The sequence below is a fragment of the Canis aureus genome, chromosome 5, assembly GCF_053574225.1.
Source record: "Canis aureus isolate CA01 chromosome 5, VMU_Caureus_v.1.0, whole genome shotgun sequence".
NCBI classification, from domain to species: domain Eukaryota; kingdom Metazoa; phylum Chordata; class Mammalia; order Carnivora; family Canidae; genus Canis; species Canis aureus.
Window position 1 is genome coordinate 68,412,186 of NC_135615.1, and position 18,824 is coordinate 68,431,009.

Here is an 18,824-nt window from a genome sequence, read left to right on the forward strand (position 1 = left end):
TCAGTCCTTTCCTAGTAAAAATGCATTTGCCAAGCACAGGAAGTGCAGTGTTTGATGTAAGTGGCTTCCACTGATGGCCTCTGTGTTGCTCTCCAATGTCCCACCTTGTTAGTAGTGAGGGTAAAATGGCAACATACCACCCTCTTATCCCAGGACAGGGGTGAGAGGATCTCACACCTGCCCCATTGTTCAGGAAACCTTCACAGAAAAGTGACGGTTCTTCGATGCCACAAGTCTCCTGGGTTCTATCTTTGACACAACTGGGATTCAAAACTCCAGATCTTAATGGAGTTGGCACAGCTAGGATCTGCTTCCTCCTCAGGATTAGAGCCTTGCTTTGCTGTGATTAGTGACCTTTGTCCCAGAAAAACAGTCCCACGCCTCCTCAATGCCCAGAATCTATGGTGTAGCACCAGGAAAAGCAGTATCCTGATTACCCACCTTCTTGCATGCTTTTGTCCCCTGCCAATGAAAGGCCATATACTGGTGCCTGCAGGGTCTTTTGTACTTACAGGAGCAATATACCCTTTTCCAAGTGTACTCCAGGAAGGGGAACGATCCCTCCCAGTGCAACTCCAGGAGATCCCTACACCATTTCATGTGTATTCCCAGACCAGAGCCCTCCTTTCTCCTCAGAAGTGTGAACCAAAGCTCCAGTAAAAGTTGCACACTTCTAAAACCTCAGAGATTGAGCTCCATACACACTGTTTGCAAAAAAAAAAAATCCTGCAACACTCAGTTTCTCTGGCTCCCCAGTCTATGGCCAGAGAGGTTTTCTTCTTGTGTGAACCGATGCCACACTCTGTCAAACCCTCTCTCTTTCTCTTCCCAGGAAAGAGTTCATTCCCCTCTGCCACATGCAGTTTTTCTCTCCCTCAATTCACTTCCACACACCTCACACCTGCCACATTATCTCTCTCCAACCATGGTGATCCTTCTTCCTTCTCAGATCAATTTCCTGGGTGTTCCAAGTGATCTGACCTCAATGCAGCTGTGTTCAAGAGACAAGGAAAGATCAGGGTCCTCCTGCTTCTCCACCATCTTAACTTCTATGGATAGCATTTTAGAATGTCACGGAATCTAGCCTTTTCATATTATGGATGAAAAAACTGAATTAGCCAAGCATCTTACTAACTAAACAGACTTAAAAGCAAAATATTTCTACAATATTTCATTGTCGTTTCTACTACACCCAAACATGCCTGTATCCCAAGAATTATCTGGGACAACATCATACATATTTTGATTCTGACCCCTCCCCAAATGTAAATACTAGATTGTTAGATTTATTTAAAGCTCTTGAGTTTAAAGATTTTATTAAATAAACTAATTTTACTTATACTGTCATTGTTTGCTTCCTTATCAAAGCAAGAGTTTGAGGGATCCCTGGGTGGCGCAGCGGTTTGGCGCCTGCCTTTGGCCCAGGGCACTATCCTGGAGACCCGGGATTAAATCCCACGTCGGGCTCCCAGTGCATGGAGCCTGCTTCTCCCTCTGCCTGTGTCTCTGACTCTCTCTCTCTCTCTCTCTCTCTCTGTGTGTGTGTGACTATCATAAATAAATAAAAATTATAAAAAAAAGGCAAAACAAAACAAGAGTTTGAGTCATTTTGCTACCATTTTTGCAAGTGTGGGTTTTTATGTTTAAATCATTTCATGTTATGTTGAGAGCACTCTGAAGTAAATAAATAAAGTAATACTCTTTAAATATTACTCAGCATAGTGGAAAATAAGGAGGATGTTAAAGTATGCTAATCAATTACATAACAAGTAGAATAGATTTTTTTCTGTGTTATCAAATTGGTTTTGAATTATATTTGGTTGCTATGTAAAGATATATTCAAGATGTTTAAAGCATTATTAATATTAATATTTGTCTTCATTTTATATGATACATGAACATTATGGAAGAATTCACTGTACATAGTTAAATAAACATACTGTGTTCATTTTTGGTAACAAGGTAAGAATTATAGTGGCACAGCATATTTGATAACTAATATAAAATAATAGGTACAGAGTTACAGATTTAATCATAAGAATCTTAAGAATAATCTGTTTAAGCCTTCCTCCATTCACCCACCTCCCAGTTTCAGATGTAAAATAAACAAGGCCATCGCCATGCAGAATGTTTAGTAGGAGACATTTCCACTATCATGTACCTGCTGATGACTAGGCTGGAATTAGGCCTCTTTACCCTGTTACTTCCTTCTCACCAAAACAGGTAATTTTTACCTTTGTTCAGATAATAGAGCAAGGAAAACGCAGAACAAAAAGTGAAATATGCCATGACTTTTCTAAAATTCCTAATAAGGAAAGAAAATTACTAAGACATCGTGGTCAAAGAATCAGCTTATTCAGCAAAACAGAAAGAAGCATCAGCAGATAAGTTTCAGGAGACATTAAAGCCTAATAGATATTTAGGTATTTAAATGACAAGGAAAAATATTTTATCATTTCAAGAAGAAATAATAGAATTGACAAGAGAAATCTCAGTCATTATGAAAGTCCTATTTCATGACTATCTACTCACAAAGCCTGAACATATATTAAAGCAAATTTGGTCATTTTGTATATTCTTGGTCCTGCCTAATGCTTTCCAGCATTACCATGTCTGATAGTAACAAGCAGCATCTTAAAGAATTATAATTTCTCTATCTTGATCACATTCATATTCTTTGACAATATGTGTTTCTCTCAGTGAAATTGTTAAGGCCCTGGTACTTTGTAGAAGTCTTCAGTCACATACATACATTAATACTATGCTTATATGAGCATAATTAAAAATCAACCTATATGCTATTCAACATCTGAAACAAAATTAAGTAAACTGATGTTCATATTCATAATTCTGTCATTTATGTCATTTAAAAATGAATATTTTGAAAAAACATTGACTTTCACATGATAATGTGATAATATATTCTTTTTTCTCTTTTTTTAAGTAATACAGCAACTATTTCTCATAGGTTTACGAGCATTTTTTAAAAAGCTAAAGAAATTTAATAGTTTCATTCATGCTCTCTTTTTTATATAGTTTATCATTTTAAAAATATGAGTTTTACTTTCTTTAAAGGTCTAATTTGGCTATTTTAATAGTTTTTGTATCAGATTCAACTTATTTCTGCATCAGTAATCTCGCTTATTTCCATATTCTGAAAAATATAAAGTGATATACTTCATATCTTAAAATGGAAATAAGGAAATGGATTTTTGGTAAATGGTTTTTTATTTTAGCATGTGTATTTCTAGCTTTATATTAATAATCACCAAAAAATGTAGTTTAATATATGAATACATTATCTGTCATATGTCTCACATGCCTCTTGACAAATGTGATGGGAAAGCTGTTACTTCTACTTATATTCTGGGTCTATTTTAGCAAGAAATTCGATTTTAAAAGTCCAATACAGAAATCTTTCAGCCTTGTGTTAAAAGTTAAAGCCTTGAATTCTATTTAGAACCTTCTAACATTAATTAGTTGTGTGACTTGTGGTATTTATATCTTGCGTATGCTATAGCCATCCATGAGTAAATTTTCCAGATGGTGGAAGGAATCATTTTGACTTATTCCCCGTTTGAGCTGTCATAACTTGTTCTACTCTGTAATTCAGAAATTACTGATTTATTTTTGTTATTGAACTCAAGAGTTCCAGGTTATAGATCTAAATATTCAGCCATTTTACTTAATTTTTTTTCCATCTATGGAGTGACATTCATCAAATCCTAAATTGTTACTTTAATTTTTCATGAACAAATGTTTCAGTGTTTACTACTATAACCATTAAGTGGGTCCTGGAAGTGCAAAAAACCAGTCTGTTCTTTTAGGAGTTACACATTTTTTTTTTACTCTCTTGTCCACCTACTAAGCACAGTATACCACTGTCCTAAGTACACATTGTGATAAGGGGGATATATAGAAATAATGTATTCTGTTATAGTTGTTTACTCTTTTATAGTATTTCCCAAATTCTTTTCCCATTTAATCTTCATAATGACCCTTTGCAGTAGCCAAATTATGTTCCTTTTGATCATTGTACAGATAAAGACAATTCAGAGATAATGAGTTTCCCGAAAACTAGATCATTCAGTAAGTGGTATGGGACAACTGGATATATCCATCTCTGTAAAAGTGCAGTAGGATCATAACTCACAGCTTAAGTCAGAATAAACTCTAGATGAATCAAAGACCTAAAAGCAACAATAATGTCCCCAAGTACTGTGAATTTCAAAGGCCTTATAACTTAAAAGGAAAACCTAGATGCTACAAAGAAAAGTATTAATAAATCACAGACAAAAGAACAATTTTCTTAATGTAGAATACACTCTTGTAAATTGGCAGGAAAAAGACCAACATTTTAATAAGAAAACTAAAAATTAAGACTACAGTGAAATACCATTTTCACTTATCAGTGTGGCAACAATCAGAGTATTTGGTGATTCACTTATTGGTGCAACCTCTCTAGTGAAGATGCTCAAAGTATAGTCTAAAGTATAGACCTGGGATTAGGAGTGGAGGGAGGCTTCCTGCAACTCTTTCAGGGTGTCCATAAGGCCAAAACTATCTGCATAGTAGTATTAAGATGCAATTGGCCTTTTTCACAGTGTTGACATTAGCTCTGATAATGTAAAAGCAATAGTGAGTAAAGCTGCTTGCCATTTAGCACAAACCAAAGCAGTAGCACCACTTTTTATTAGCATGCAATGCATTACCATGCATTCTTCACCATTATACACTCACAGTGTTAAAGGAGAAATAAGAAAAACAGTTTGACTCAAGAATGTTTTCAATGAAGCAGTGAAAAATAATTTTATTAGATCTTGACTCAAGTACACACCCTTTTAATACTCTATGTCAGGAAATATGTGCATAAAACTGAGCATGATGGTTGTCTTGATGAAAAGCTCTAGGGTGATTATGTTGTAATCTGAACTAACCACTTTTTTTTTTAGTGTTGTACCATTTTTTTACTTGAAAGAACAACTGACAAACAGAAAACTGTCATTCTCACTTGGGGTTTAGTAGACATCTTCTCTAAAATGAACAAAACTGGGATCCCTGGGAGGCGCAGCGGTTTGGCGCCTGCCTTTGGCCCAGGGCGCAATCCTGGAGACCCGGGATCGAATCCCACGTCGGGCTCCCTGCATGGAGCCTGCTTCTCCCTCTGCCTATGTCTCTGCCTCTCTCTCTCTCTCTCTGTGACTAGCATAAATAAATAAAAATTAAAAAATTAAAAAAATAATAAAATAAAATAAAATGAACAAAACTAACTTGTCCCTTCGAGATAACAACTAATGGGAAGGTGCCAATGATAAAATTTAATGTCTCAAGCAAAAATTAGGATTTTAGAAAACCATAACCTGCTACCATGAACTGACAGCTTCCCAATGCTTAAAAACCTTTTTGAAATAAGATAGGTGGTGATATTAACAAATGGGAATTTTTGATATTGTATAATGAATTATTTCAACACTTGGAATATCTACATAACTCAGTTTCATAACCACATAACCACTCAGTGGTTCAGTGAACCACTATCTTCTAAATGTTTGACATGTGGTTTTACAAAGTCATGCAATAGTAAAATCCATTCAAAATGCAAAGTAGACTACTAGATTTTATTTAACAGTAAGAAAACTTCATTGCTTGGCTCTGTATTCTTCATTGGACTAATCTTTAAGAAATTATCACTTGCTGAGTTTTTGTGGTAGTATGAAAGAAGTTCCAGAGTTATCTGAAGAAACTATTAAAATACTTCCTGCAACTATATATTTTCACATTTGTCATCCAAAACAACAGATTGAGTACAAAAGCAGCATGAAAATCCAACTTTTTTCTGTTCAGTCAGAGAATGCCACTCTTCTTGCAAAACATTTTTGCTTTGGAAAATAGTTATTTTTCATGAAAATGTGATTTTTACTGTATATAAATTTATGACTATATTTTTGACTTACTAAATATTTCTCAGTCTTAATTTCTGATATAAATACCTATCAGTATAACCCACATAAACAAAGCTTGTTGAGATCCTCAGTTTTTAAGACTATAGGGATTCTCAGAACCCCTGGCTGGCTCAGTAGAGCATGTGACTCTAGATCTCAGGGTTGTAAGTTCGAGCCCCATGTAGGGCATAGTGATTGCTTAAAAATTTTAAAATCTTTTAAAAAAAAACTATAAAGGACTTTTGAGACTAAAAAGTTTGAAAACTACTCTGTGGAGATTAAAATAAAAGCTTTAAGTTCATTATAACCATCAAAACCATAATTTCCATTTTAACAATTTATACTACAGATATCATCTCAAAAGATGACATAATACCTGTACAAAGTTACTCATTGTTGGATTGTTTGAATTATAAGAGATCAGAAACAACCCTGGTATTTGCACATCAATAGAGGATTGATTATATTGAGATATATCTTTGTAATGCTGTGTTACATATGAGGCATATACAAATCAACTGATGTGCAGTGATCTCAAAAATACATTAAATGAAAATTTCAAGGTGCCAAAGCGATATAACCATACTAACATTTGTGCACAATTATATATAGTTTATGTATATGCATAGATTATGTGTTGAACGATATATAAGAAACTGCTAGTGGCTGCTACTCTGGAGGGGAGCTAGCAACAAGAGTAGGAGGAAGACATTTCTAAAAAACTGAATACATCTTGAACAGTTATAAAAAATACTAAAAAAAATGCTGCACTTGTTCCCAAAAAGTCATAATATTTTTAAAATTATTTTTCAGTTTCTTTCTCAAAATTATATGACTAATTACTTATTCAGAGTTAAATCAGGTTAAAAACCCAAATATGTCTGATCCTTGTTCTACCTGCTTTCCATTATGCTAAAATCTCCACACACTCTCATGGAGTGGCAAGACATTCACAGAAAACAATTGTTTTCTGGAGTAGTAATTGTTTTGTTGCCATAATGAGTTGACTGCCCAAGAGACCTAATTTATACAAGATGACCTGGAGTCAGGCTGAATGGAACACAGCTCCTAAGGAAAGGATACAGACTTAGTCCTAAATGGGTAATGGAATTTGATTAGCAAGAGAAGTTTATTCTAAATGGAGGATCATGATCAGGACAGGAGTAAGGATCCATATATATCCCCCTGATGTTCCTGGGAGATCAGTATAAATACCTTAGGTCAGTGGTTCCTGTACCTTACCATGCATCCAGCCAGATACAGATTGCTGGGCCCTACTCTCAAGATGTTCTCTTTCATTAGATCTCGACAGGGGCTTAAGTTCCCAAGGTGATGCTTAGGCTGTGGACTGGGACCACAATTTGAGAATCCCTGCATTAGAGAAATTGTTGTAGGAAGTTGGATAGGTAATATGTAATCTGGGGCTAGAACAGAGTTATAATTTGTTTAAATGATACCAAAGGTCAGTTAATTTCACGAAATTATGCATGTTTAAGAGGATAAGTAATATTTATGTGACTCCTTTTTTTTAAGACTTATTTATTTATTTTAGAGAGAGAATGCATGCATGAATGGGGGGAGGGGGAAAGAAAAGGGGAGAGAGAGAATCCATAGGCAGGCTCCCCACTAAGCCTGAATTGGGGCTTGATCCCAGGACCCTGATACCACAACCTGAGCTGAAATCAAGAGTTGGTTGCTTAACTGGCTGAGCCACCCAACCACTCCTATGTGATCCTTTGTTATATGTGTAGCTTCTTCTTTGCCCCTGCTTAATTAAAAACAAAAACCATTATATAAAAATTGATTATCCATTTTTATGAAAACAATAACTTAATTTCGGTGCCTTCTTGGTTTTAAGATTAAAATTTTTCAGAAAATTAGTTTGAATCATTAAATGTATTTCAATAAGTTCTTTATATGTTTTTAGGGAAGAGTTTCATCAGAAAATTGTAAGGTCAACATCAGATGAAAATTAGCATGTGTTCAGTGTGCATTGTAGTGATCAGCCATTCCAAAGGTCAATTTTTACACTGCAATTTCTAAAATAATTAGAATACCATTCCTTCTGTTACATTTTCTGTTGAGTCTTTGAGAAGTGATGTTAGCCTTCAAGAAAACTTGAAGTGCCCTGAAATCCTAAGGAGAAGAAGATACAAAGTTATTAATTCCTGGGACTTCTTTAAGGAATGTGTCCAAGTTCACAGACTGGTACCTCTGTCAGCATGACTTCTTCATAGTCTGCTCAAAGTCACATTATTTCAAAAAAAAAAAGTCACATTACTTCTTATAGAATATGCTTAAATGAATATTAGTTCTAGCCTTGGGCCTTTGGTTCATGTGAAATTTACTTTTCTGAAATTATTTTTTTCTAGGCATAAAAGTTTAAGTATTATTGAAGTATTTTTCAGAAGTAGAAGATTCATGCGGTCTTTAAAAAAAAAGATACAGAGATTATAAAAGACAGAGGCTATGAAAATATGCTAGATTCAAGGATGCTAAACATGCAATTCCTAACCCTAGATTGGATTCTGTGTTAGAGAGGCAAAAATGCTATGAAGAATATTGCTAGGTCAATGGATAAATTTGGAATTTAAATAGTACATTAGATAGAAGTATTTGTCTGAATTGCTGAACTGATGACCACTATGGTTAAGTAAAAGAATATCCCTATTCCTAGGAAACACACACTCAAGAATTTAGGGCTAAGGGGCCATGATCTATATAATTATGTACATGGTTCAGCAAGAACTTGATTTCATAGAGCACACAAATGATAAAACAAATGGGGTAAAATGTTAACAATAGGCACATCTGGTTAAACGGTGTTTACATACATTCTATGTACTACTTTTATTGAACATTTAAGTTTAAATTATTTTCAAATAATTTGTTTTAAAAAACCTGCAGAAAAGTGAAATCTGTGAAATTTAAATGTTAGTTGCCTTTAAGAAAGAAAATTTCCTTTGGGCATGAAGTTGGACTCTCAGAAAGCTTTTCTCTTGCTTCCTCTAAATATCAAAAAATAGCACTTAGAAGGGGCACAAGGAAGACATTCTCTGATAAAGATCTCCATTTCTATGACTATATCCGTAAAATACTGCTGATAATTTATACCAAAAGGCATGATTATAAATTATCACATGAGTTTGTTGTATGTTTATTAGATGGTTATTTGCTAAGTCATAGTTGAAATACTCGTAGGAAATAGGAAGCTACTGGGAAGAAAGAAACTAGAAGAAAATAAAAGTGTAAATCAGAATCTAATCTGAGTATTTTGCCATTGGGTAAAAATGAAGGGCAGAGACTTAGTAATGGTCTTCTAATTGGTCCCCCATTAATTTGCAATAAAATGGTTTGGCTTTTAATGAGGTCTATAATATTCCTAGAGCCTGCTTATAAATCACATTTTGCATTTAATTCATTCTTACTTGGCTAGCTCTTTTTTATTTATCTTTAACCATGATATATGTTTATGTCCTTGGAAACCCTTTTCCTTTCCAAGTATTCCTGCCTAGAGTTGCATGTTTCTCTCAACTTCTCTCTCACTAATCCAAATGCATATATACTGTCAAATACAGATGTTCTCCATACTTTCCATTATTAATTCAACTATTTTATTTAATGTTTTACTCCTCTACTTAAGGGTTTATAATCACAAATTATATTAATCATAAGGATCATAAGTAATTAAACCATGAAATTAAATGAAAGAAATTTATTTTTCACTATGCTGTGCCTTTTATTTTTCCTTGCTGAGGTCAGCTTCCATTGGCTATGTTTTCAGCCCACTTAAAATTATTTTTTCCCTTTCGAATATATTACTGAAGACTTGATAGGTTTGTTAGAATTCTGTATTTTCTTAATATGTAAGCCTGCACATGGAAGAATATTTATTTATTGCTAATCCTTATTATTTCCTTCAAACTGTGAAGGCACTTACCTCAGACACACATTATATATTAAACCATAGCAAATAAATCAGCGACTAAAGCAGCACAGAATGTAAAATCTAAATGACTATTCCACTGTGCATGTCACTGTAGAGATTTAACTCTAGGACATCAAAATCCATAAACCCCATCAGATAAGAGGCAGTGGATAGGAGAGACCACTAGAGGAACAGATTCCACGTTCCTCAGTAACCTCACTTCTGAAGGTCTTTGCAAAGCATTGTGCAGCTTTTCTTTAAAAGTTTGTATTTATTTATTTGAGAGAGAAAAAGAATGTGTGCACATGTGTGGGCACATGGGTGGGGAAGGGAAGGCAGAGGGACAAAGCAGACTCCATGTTGATGGCAGAGCCAGACTCAGGACTCCATCCCAAGACTCTGAGGTCATGACCAGAGCTGAAATCAGATATTTAACCGAGCCACCCAGGTACCCCCATTGTGCAGCTTTTTAAAAGCAGTCAGCTGGAAAGGACATCTGCATTCTTTTCATATGCTTTTTTACTGATAAAAAATTATTGGTGCTTAGAAGCCAGGATGCTGAGAGCTTTAGAACTCCTTCCTGAATTAAATCTCATACTATGTAAAAGATACTTAAAAGCATGTGTTTAAATAAATTAATTTGTAAAGACACATTTAAAATAAGATAAAATAATTGCTATTGACAAGCTTCTTTTTCTCCTGTGGCAGCAATGATAATTGTGTAAGTAAGTCAAAAGCCACATTGTTTAAAAATTGATGATTTTATCATTAAAGCCTGAAATGGGTTTTTTCTCCCAATATTGGGTAAATATTTAACTACAAAAAGTGAGCAATTTAAAATAAGACACAATCCAGGTAATAGGTGGCAAGGGCCAGAATAATTGTTTTAATTGAATCGCATTTATCACAAAGTCCTACATCAATTTCTTCCATTCCTCCAGATTGATGCAGACTTTGAACAAATAGGAAATGTAATCTGCCATACAGGAACACTTTATTTTGTAGCTGTTAATGGACTCTTGAAGTTTCTTTTGGCAGATGGAGATGGACACATGGATCACTTATTGCCAGGCTGTGAAGATAAAAACTGCCAGAAAAGCATCATTTACTTAGCAAGATCTGGAACAAAGCAGGTATATCAGCTTGTTTTTTAATGTCAATAGAGTTACCTTCTTGAAGAAAATCTTCAGAGATTAGAAAAATTATCTAAATCAGAACACAGAGAAACCCTATATAAATTATTGACTTCCTCATTTTAATGAAATGCATTTAAATCTTTTCATGTTTGTTTTTTGAGGGGAAGGCACTGTTATAATCATTTCTGGTGAAGAAGACCAATTCTTGGTCCCGTAATTAAATGATCCATTAGCATTTTATAGTCTAGGAATAAGGTAAAATGCACACTAACTATAATAAAAGGTTATGGAGAAGAACACAACAATTGTCGAAGCTAATCTTTATTTGTGCTATCTATATCTGTTTCATTCACTTATGCCGATGTTTTGCCTGTAGCTTGTAGGTAAACAATTTAGAATCCAATAGTCAAAGCAGATTATGTGGCAATGATAGGTTGTAACACTGAGAATTTTTCCATATTGATAGCACCAGACAGAGAAAGCCAGTATTATAGTACTAGAATTAATCAGTTCTGTTTTCTATCTTAGGGTAAGAAATGAGAAAATAACATACTGACTTTTATTGCCCTTATATAAGGAAACCACATTTATACTCAGACACTAAAGAAAAACTTCCATATCAACAGTCTAAAAACTTCCAATCAACACTCTAAAAACATTTAACTTCTATACTCATAAATTTTATTATCTTAAGCCTTTTTAAGTTTTGAATCACTGAAAACATGAGGTCAAGTAACACCTAATCATTGTTTCATGGATATAAGTAAACATAGTAATTATAGCCTGGCTTAAGTGACAGACTACTCTAAGAATATTTTCAAATTATCCTCATCTCTCTGGAAAAATAAATGTCACAGTTCTTTGGTGACTGTTAAGGATGTCATATGAATATAAAATCTTTTTACTTTTTAGACCTTAATACATTTACATTAATAAGAATACTTTATCCTCATTAATAAACTGTCAAGCTTTTCAGAAGTTTGTGATAACATTTTGCGAAACTTCCCATCTTCTTCCAAAACAAAACCAACTATTTTTTTCAAAGTTGGGTAAATCATTTTGATAATATATAATTCTTTTTGCTTTAAGAAAGATTGAAAAATTGATCTAAGATGTAAACAAGTTTTTTTAAAACAGCTTATTTACTATAAATGTGTCCTTATTAGCTATTTTTTCTCTTTTGCCTTGGCAAATTATGCTTTCTTTGGAAAACCTAGAAAATGTTTGGGATATCCTTTGTACTAAACCCTTTTTAAGAAGCCATTTTTAATGAAATTTGACTTGGAGCCATATAAGGTGTCACCTGCTTAAAAGAAAATAAACATATATAGGCACGTTTGGCCTGCTGTCATTTCAAGACAGCTGTACCTGTTTGAACATCTCTAAGGAGTGTTCCAGTATCCATACTCTTAACTAATTATGGGCATATTTATAATTTTAATGGTATGGTTTCCACTCCTCAGATTTTTAGTTTGCATTAGGTTATTAGAGTAAAGGTTAAGGCATTAAAAAGAGGAATGGATTTCCAAAAGCTCTTCTTGAAATCAACTTACTCTCTCTGTTTTCTTCATTACAATCAATATAAAAACAAAGAATTTACTAAAAGTAGATTACAGCTATGTTGATGACAAAGTTCATCCCCCTGGACAGGCAGAACTTTTTCAGGGCCCGTGTTGTTAGGAAAGCCTCAGAACTCTTGGCTCTGAAGATGATAACTAAAGTCATCATCATGTATAAAAGGCAAAAAGCAGGGGAACAAGGAAGACTCTGTCATCTTCTTTCTTCTTAAGCTGATCCTCCTGAAAGGACATCAGTATTAGATGATATTACAGTTTGTTCTAACTTAAAATACTCATTTGCAGAGTGCCGAGGTGGCTCAGTCAGTTAAGCATCCAACTGTGGGTTTTGGCTCAGGTCATGATCTCAGGGTTGTGACGTAGAGCTTCCAGTTGGGCTCCATTTTCAGAGGGAGTCTAATTGAGATTCTCTCTTTTCCCTCTTCCCCTCCCTCTTGCTTGCTCTCACTCCTTGTCTAAAATAAATAAATGAATCTTTAAAAACTAGTCACTTGAAATTACATTTCCACTCAACACAGGTTTAAAATGGGGGATTCAGGGATCCCTGGGTGGCACAGCGGTTTAGCGCCTGCCTTTGGCCCAGGGAGCGATCCTGGAGACCCGGGATCGAATCCCACGTCGGGCTCCCGGTGCATGGAGCCTGCTTCTCCCTCTGCCTGTGTCTCTGTGCCTGTGTCTCTGCCTCTCTCTCTCTCTGTGACTATCATAAATAAATAAAAATTTAAAAAAAAAAATAAAAAAATAAAATAAAATGGGGGATTCAACTATAGGAAGCAACATCAATTCAAAGCTAATATTTGTGATTTTGTGAAAAACTTCAAAGGCTCTGTGTGCCAGTTCAAGGAAAAATGACTAGTGATGAAATCTAAAGGGGACTTTATTTTTTCCAGAGTGTCAGTTATCTGTTAGTCAAAGTAAATTTTAATACCCTTTGTATATTGTAGAGATAAAGAAGTTTAAGTGAGATGAGGCTTATCCTGAGAACTTTTAATGGATCATTTGTTTTGTAAATGGTGAAATTCTTTTTCCTAAAGTAACTATAAAATCTCCTCTTCTTCCTCTTATTCCATAGTGGATTCCAGTTCTCCAGGAGTTCAGCAACAAGGGCACACTCTGGGGCTTTGTGCCATTTGTGCATGAACAACGGCCAACTGAAATACCACTTCCAATTACTCTTCATATTGGAGACTACAACATGGATGGCTATCCAGACGCTCTTGCCATACTGAAGAATACATCTGGAAGGTATGGAAATTAAGTCAAGTGAGAAATATTTCTAAAAATATCTTTGTTTTGATACTTTGTTAACTGAATAGCAACTAAATATGGTAGAGTACCTTAAATAAGGAAATGATGAGCTTATAATTCCTATTTCTTTACACTGTACTTGAACTTCTGGTGGCCTAGAATACCTAATTCTTTCCCGATTTATTTTCTATAGAATAGAAACAAACATCTAATCTGAAATACAAAGCTCATTTTTCATTCAACAAAACTTTATTTTTAAAAGGCCAAATTTGTTTCTTTTTAATGAGTGTAATTGAATCAATTCAATATGATAAATATTAACTGAGCCTTTTTTTTCTGCAATTACACATGAGCCCTACAGGCAGAATGCTTTCATTCTGGAGACAGAGATAGGCTGGAAAGCAAATAACTGCAATATGGTATATTACATTCCATAATAGAGGCAGATACAGAGGACAGAGTGCTTTCCTCCTTATTTTTGGTGGGCTTTTTCCTAGAAATACTTGAAATTTTATTTCCTTCTTGGTTTAATTTCTGTATTTGAGTATAATTGACACAATGTTACATTAGTTTTAGATGTACACCTAGTGATTTGACAAGTTTAGTGTAACTACCATCTGTCACCATACAACACTATTATAATACCATTGACCAGTATTACTTAATACAGTGCCTTTAATTCTGTGACTTATTCTTTCCATGAAAGGAAGCCTCATATCTCTCACTCCCTTTCACCCCTAAGGCCAAAATTTTTTAAAACAAATGACCCAGTTACATTTTGAGACGGAAAAGCATCATGGTTAAGAGCTGAACCTAGGCTTCAATTTCAGTCCAGCCAATTACCACCTGTGTGACATTAGGCAGATTACCTAAATTCATCTGTAAGACAAGAATAACAATTGTATCTATGTCATGCAGTTGTAGGGAAGATTAAACGAGGTAAAAATAAGTGAAGCAATTAGTAAGTACCTAGCACATCCAGACTTTCAGTGAATATTGCCTTACTATTGCTTGTTTACGATTGCATTGAAAATTCAGACATAATTATTTGTCTTATTTGTACACATAAAATGTATATTTATTACATTACCAGTGATCTTTAGAGCTGCAGCTCCTTTTTTTCTCCTGAAAGTAGAGGAACCAGTAGATAAACCAATATAGTTAAATTTGTAATTAGCCTAAATCTTTGCAGATTCCATGAATATGACTCTTCCTTAATTTTAATACCTTTTTGTTTTCTTCCTATTGCAATTAATTGTGTTTCTTGGCCCTTATTCTTTATCACCTCCTGCATCATATCTATCCACAATTTTTCCTCTGTTCATCAATTCATTTGTTGACTCTGGAATTAGTGATAATTCAGCTTCACATTTCCTACCAGGCTCATGATGCAAAACAACTTCCCTGATTAAAAAAGAAAAAATCACATTTATTGTTTTTAACACTAAACAATAAAATCTAGAAATATGATTTTTAGAGAAAGATATATTATTAATGAGTGTTCCTAAATATTTGTAGAAAATTATAGACAGTCTGTACTTAAACTTTTCTTAGGATTTGATTTGAAATTACAATTGCTTTAAGTTATGTTTACTTAAACATATGTTTTGTGGACATGATCATCCTGCTTCATAATACAAAGTACATACACTCAGAACCTATGTGTGTGAAGCAATTTAATGTAAAAAAATCTCTGAACTGACTGTGATTATTATTCTTTTAAAGGACTATAATGGAATAGGGATCCCTGGGTAGCTCAGCAGTTTAGCGCCTGCATCCAGCCCAAGCCATGATCATGGAGTCCTGGGATCAAGTCCCATGTCAGGCTCCCTGCATGAAGCCTGCTTCTCCCTGTCTGCATCTCTGCCTCTCTCTCTGTGTGTCTCTCATGGATAAACAAAATCTTTAAAAGAAAAAAAAAAAGAAAAAGAAAAGGAAAGATATAGTGGCATATAACAACAAAGAAATGTAAAATTGCTTTATTCTAGACATTAATTCTATTCAAAAGAGTAAGAAATTGCATCTCAGACTCATTCAGGTCTATGATTACTCATCCTTAGAAGACTAGCCAAACAATTTAATGTTTTGGTCATAAGGGTTTTTTGGTTTGTTTGTTTTTTTTTTTTTTTAAACTAATGAGTTACTTTTTGTTATTGTTTTTTAAAATTTTAAGTCCCGCTATAGTTGACATACAGTGTTATATTCGTTTCACTATATCACAATATAGTGATTCAGTAATTCTATACATCATCCGATGCTCATCATAGGTACCCTCCTTAACCCCCTTCACCTATTTCACCCATCCTCCCACCTGCCTCCTCTCTGATAATCATCAGTTTGTTCTCTGTAATTAAGAGTCTTTTTCTTGGCCATATTCTCTCTCTCTGTCTCTCTGTCTCTCTCCCTCATTTTCTTAGCTTATTTGTTTTGTTTCTTAAATGCCACATATGAGTGAAATTATATGGTATTTGTCTTTGTCTTATTTCACTTAGCATTATACTCTCTAGCTCCATACATAACATTGTAAATGGCAAGATTTCATTCTTTTTTATGGCTGAATAATATTCCACTGAGTATGTATTGTCATAAAGTTTTTATCAATATTTACTCTTTTAAACCATCAAATATTTAACTTACGTTCCTTTACCATTTAGCCATAATGTTGGTATCAACAGCTAATTCAGCAGGGAACAGTGTAACTACAGAAAAAATAAGGTAAGAGGCAGTCAGTCATAGACACTTGAGCTTTTATAAAAGCAACTATTTAAAACCTGGGATTTCTTTTTGGTTCTCATGGGGTAGATGAGAATTAAAAGATTTTAGTGTATCTCATTGTTCATTAAATCACTAAATCAAAAAGAGTCCTATACTTGAAGATGTGTGTCTAGGAGAATTTAGCATAATATATTCCTTGAAACATAGAAGAAGGCAAAAAAGACATAGTGTGCATGATAATCCTCTCCTACATGAATTCATGATTGTCCAAAAAGCATTTTATAATTTTTTTATTCATGAGAGACACAGAGAGAGAGAGAGAGAGAGAGAGAGGCAGAAACACAGGCAGAGAGAGAAGCAGGCTTCATGCAGGGAGCCCAACATGGGACTCGATCCTGGGTCTCCAGGATCTCACCCTGGGCTGAAGGCGGCGCTAAATTGCTGAGCCACCGGGGCTGCCCCATTTTATAATTTTTAACTGATTTCAAGATTGTTGTATTGCTGAGAATTAGTGCAAGGGTTGATGTTTCTAATTTGAAGGGTTGCTACCTAGAGAATTCTGTCTCCTTTTTTCCTGCAGGTTTTAAAAATGAGGTAGAGATTATGCATAAGAGTAAAATCCAAACATGTAATTCACAAAAAGAAATTCTGACTTGTTTTGCGTTTTTGTTTTCACAAGAGAGTTACGTGTTTGTTCTTTTATTTTATATTAAAAGGCCTAATTTATCCTAAGTTAACCTTTAAAATCATGGTACATGAAAAATCTTTTTTTTATTTTTTTTTTTTTGAAAAATCTATTAATGACATTCAGTAGAGGCAGCCTTTTCTAACATCAGTCATTTTCCATATATGCCACCACTGACTGAAAACCTTATTTTTTGCTTGGCTATGCCAATGCTACTCAGTTGCCTTTAGTTTACTGTCATATTATATGGATAGTCATGTCTTAATTCTCTGAATTTTCATTTTATTGAGAAAAAAAGGAAAACTAAAATGACATTGTTGTCCTCTCTCTAGAGACAGAGGTGCAGTTGGGCACCATTTTTGCAACTTCCTCTACCTTGCTAATGTACTTACCTGGCCCTATATACAAAAATCTGGGTTATGTATGTCCCACCCTGAAACACTCCACAGCCGTAACTTGCTAGAGTGCCAGGCATGCCCCATCCTAGTAAACCCAACTGGTGGTCTTCCAGACTTGTAGGTATGCCCTAGCCTGACTTACCCCTGGGGGTAAGGCCATCCCACCAAAGTTGACAAGCAGTTGCCTCAGTCTACACTTTCACAGAGTCCCACCAAAGCCAGGGGATTTGTATATTTCAAATAAGTGATAACCCTTGAATACCTGGCTTTGGTGACCAGAGAGACTTACTTTCTGGGACTCATGGGACTAAAACAATGGGAGAGACAGTTTGTGTCAGACTACCACCCCTAAGGCACTGCACAGACAGCAGACTGAAACACACTACTAGTCTTCCTATGGTTGCTTCTTCAAGACTAGAAGTAACCAGTTCTCCTAATACATAGAAACAAACACAGAGATTCCAGCAAATGAGGAAACAGAGGAATATATTCCAAATAGAAAAACAAGATAAAATCCCAGGGGAAAAAAAAAAGAAAAAAGAAAAAACTTAATAAAATGAAATAAGTAATTTACCTGATACAGAATTCAAGATAATGGATACAAAGATTTTCACCAATCTTGGGAGAAGGATAGATGAAAACAAAGAGAGAGAAAATATGAGAAAATACCAAACAAATCAAAGAACTGAAGAATACAATACTAAACTGAAAAATACACTAGAGGATTTCAACAGCAGAGTAGATGGAGCAAAAGAAAGGATCAGTGACCTGAAAGACAGGGGCAGTGGCACTCATCCATACAGACCAGCATAAAGGGGTGGGAGAAATGGGGTAGTAAAGAGAGATAGCATAAGGACCTATGTAACACCATCAAGTGTGCTAACATTTGCATTAAAAGGTCTCAGAAGGAAAAAAGAAAGAGAGGGAGGCCTGGGTGGCTCAGCAATTGAGCGTCTGCCTTTGGCTTAGGTTGTGATCATGGGGTCCTGGGATCAAGTACCACATTGGGCTTTGGCAGGGAGCTTGCTTCTCCCTCTTCCTATGTCTCTACCTCTCTCTGTTTCTCATGAATAAATAAATAAAATCTTAAAAAAAAAAAAAAAAAGAAAGAAAGAAAGAAAAAGAGAGGAGGTGGCAGAAAACTTATTTGAAGAAATAATGGCTGGAAACTTCCCTGACATGGGGAGAGAAAACA

At 34.8% G+C, this 18,824-nt stretch overlaps 1 protein-coding gene across 3 annotated transcripts in view; it reads left to right on the plus strand.

Moving 5' to 3' along the window:
* The window catches only part of ITFG1 (integrin alpha FG-GAP repeat containing 1), a 291,906-nt gene that overhangs the window by 137,157 nt on the left and 135,925 nt on the right, over positions 1-18,824 (plus strand). For all 3 annotated transcript variants that reach the window (XM_077898547.1, XM_077898546.1, XM_077898545.1), the window contains exons 9-10: positions 10,909-11,003; positions 13,656-13,828. In XM_077898547.1, coding sequence (XP_077754673.1) covers positions 10,909-11,003; positions 13,656-13,828 — 268 coding nt within the window. The remainder of the gene's footprint in view (positions 1-10,908; positions 11,004-13,655; positions 13,829-18,824) is intronic.